Genomic DNA, 2,018 nt, shown 5'->3' on the forward strand with positions numbered 1-2,018 from the left:
GTTCGTTCACTCATTCTTTGTTCGTTCGTTTGTTCGCTCGTTCGTTCGTTTGTTGGTTTGTGTGTTCACTTACATCATTATCATCATCATCATCATCTTCATCATCACCATCATCAGGGTTTGATAAGTTTGTTTAATTGTTCACTGTTTGTTCGTTCGTTCGTTTGTTTGTTCATTGTTTGTTTGCCGTTTTTCGTTCACCTATTGGAAATTTTATGCGCACTTTAAGAATTCATTTCCTCATTCGTTTATTCGCGCAATCTTTCAATCATTTCTTCTTTCCTATTTTCATCAACTTGTGTGTTTCATCCACATGTCATGCAGCCGTTTTTTCATTCATTCGTTCTCTCGCTCGCTCGTTTGTTCGTTCGTTTGTTCGTTTGTTCGTTCGTTCGTTCGTTCGTTCATTCATTCATTCATTCATTCATTCACTCATTCATTTGGTAATGTTATTATCATCGCCGAATTTGGCACGGTCATAGTCCAGCAACATCGTGGTTGCATGCAATGTTGAACAACTACCAAACCACATCCACAGTTGTTGCGATGCGATGTTGTGAGTGGTCATCATCATCATCACCACCATCATCATCTTCTTCTTCATCATCATCACCGCCATCATCATCATCGCCATCCATCCTAATGCACGTGCAGCCGATCGCTCAAGTTATGTACGCACAAAGTTCAAGTTAGTTGTTGAGATCAGATGCGAGGTCAGAGGTCAGGTAGAGGTCATCAAAATTTCATCTTTCTATTTGGTTGTTGTTGGTCAGGTACATTTATGATCTACCTAGCCCTCTCCCTCTCTCTCTCTCTCTCTCTCTCTCTCTCTCTCTCTCTTTTTAATGAGTTCTCTTGCTAAAATCATGCACACAAACATACACACTCACGCACACACATAACAACACACACTCACACATACAGACATTTACGAATACATAGGTGGTTGGTTTTAATTGTTTGGTTGGCTTTGGCTGGCTGGTTGGATGGTTGTTCAGTTGGTTGGTCGTTGTTTGGTTGGTTAAATAGCACTTTTTAAAAAAAAATGCGTGATGTTAAATATCATATAAAAAAAAGATTGATTTTTTAGGTATGCAATATTTAACATGTAACAAGTCTCCTATTTATAAATCAGACTTGCATATTGCAGACTTTCAAAAGAAGTAACATTTCTAAATTGTTTTCAACTCAATCGCTACTTTATTAATTGCATCGAACCCGGCTTAAATTTAATAACAAACAAACAAACGAACGAACAAACAAACCATCTAAGGTTAAAAAAGTGCACAGTGTAGTCTCTGTAGTCTGCTGATAACCAGTAATTAATACCATCAGTAACAATTTGTTCTACTTTGTATGAAAATTCGAAGAATAGGTCAATTTTTAAAGAATATTCGTCCTACATTAAGAGTAAATTTCGTTCTATTCACACACTTCACACACACACGCATACACACACACACACACAATTATATATATATATATATATATATATATATATATACAACAACACACACGCAAATAAATTTATACAACGACAACATCGACACAACGAAAACTTAATTGAAATTATTAATAAATAAATAGCTTCCAAGCAGAACAGACGCGCGAAGCAAGTTGAACATGAATGGTTGCGAGGCAAGTTGAACATGGATGGTTGCGAGGCAAGTTGAACATGGATGGTTGCGAGGCAAGTTGAACATGGGTGGTTGCGAGACAAGTTGAACATGGATGGTTGCGAGGCAAGTTGAACATGGATGGTTGCGAGGCAAGTTGAACATGGGTGGTTGCGAGACAAGTTGAACATGGATGGTTGCGAGGCAAGTTGAACATGGATGGTTGCGAGGCAAGTTGAACATGGGTGGTTGCGAGACAAGTTGAACATGATTGCGCAACAAATTCTCGTTGAAATGACTTCATTGAATTTGGTGCACGATCAATTATAAAACAATCAAACCAGGCGCCAGCAAGTCTCGTCCACGCAAATCATTTCGCTGCAACACGCCTGCCTAAGATGT

At 38.5% G+C, this 2,018-nt stretch overlaps 1 protein-coding gene across 1 annotated transcript; it reads right to left on the minus strand.

Annotated features, from left to right (window-relative positions):
• Positions 1 to 1,559: 1,559 nt before the first annotated feature.
• HELRODRAFT_91765 (hypothetical protein) lies at positions 1,560 to 1,877 on the minus strand (the record flags this gene model as incomplete). Its single annotated transcript, XM_009013123.1, has 1 exon — positions 1,560 to 1,877. A coding segment is annotated over one exon (318 nt), but the record flags the coding sequence as incomplete, so codon positions are not given.
• Positions 1,878 to 2,018: the final 141 nt, after the last annotated feature.

The sequence above is a fragment of the Helobdella robusta genome (assembly GCF_000326865.2).
Source record: "Helobdella robusta unplaced genomic scaffold HELROscaffold_110, whole genome shotgun sequence".
In the NCBI taxonomy this organism is placed as follows: Eukaryota; Metazoa; Annelida; class Clitellata; order Rhynchobdellida; family Glossiphoniidae; genus Helobdella; species Helobdella robusta.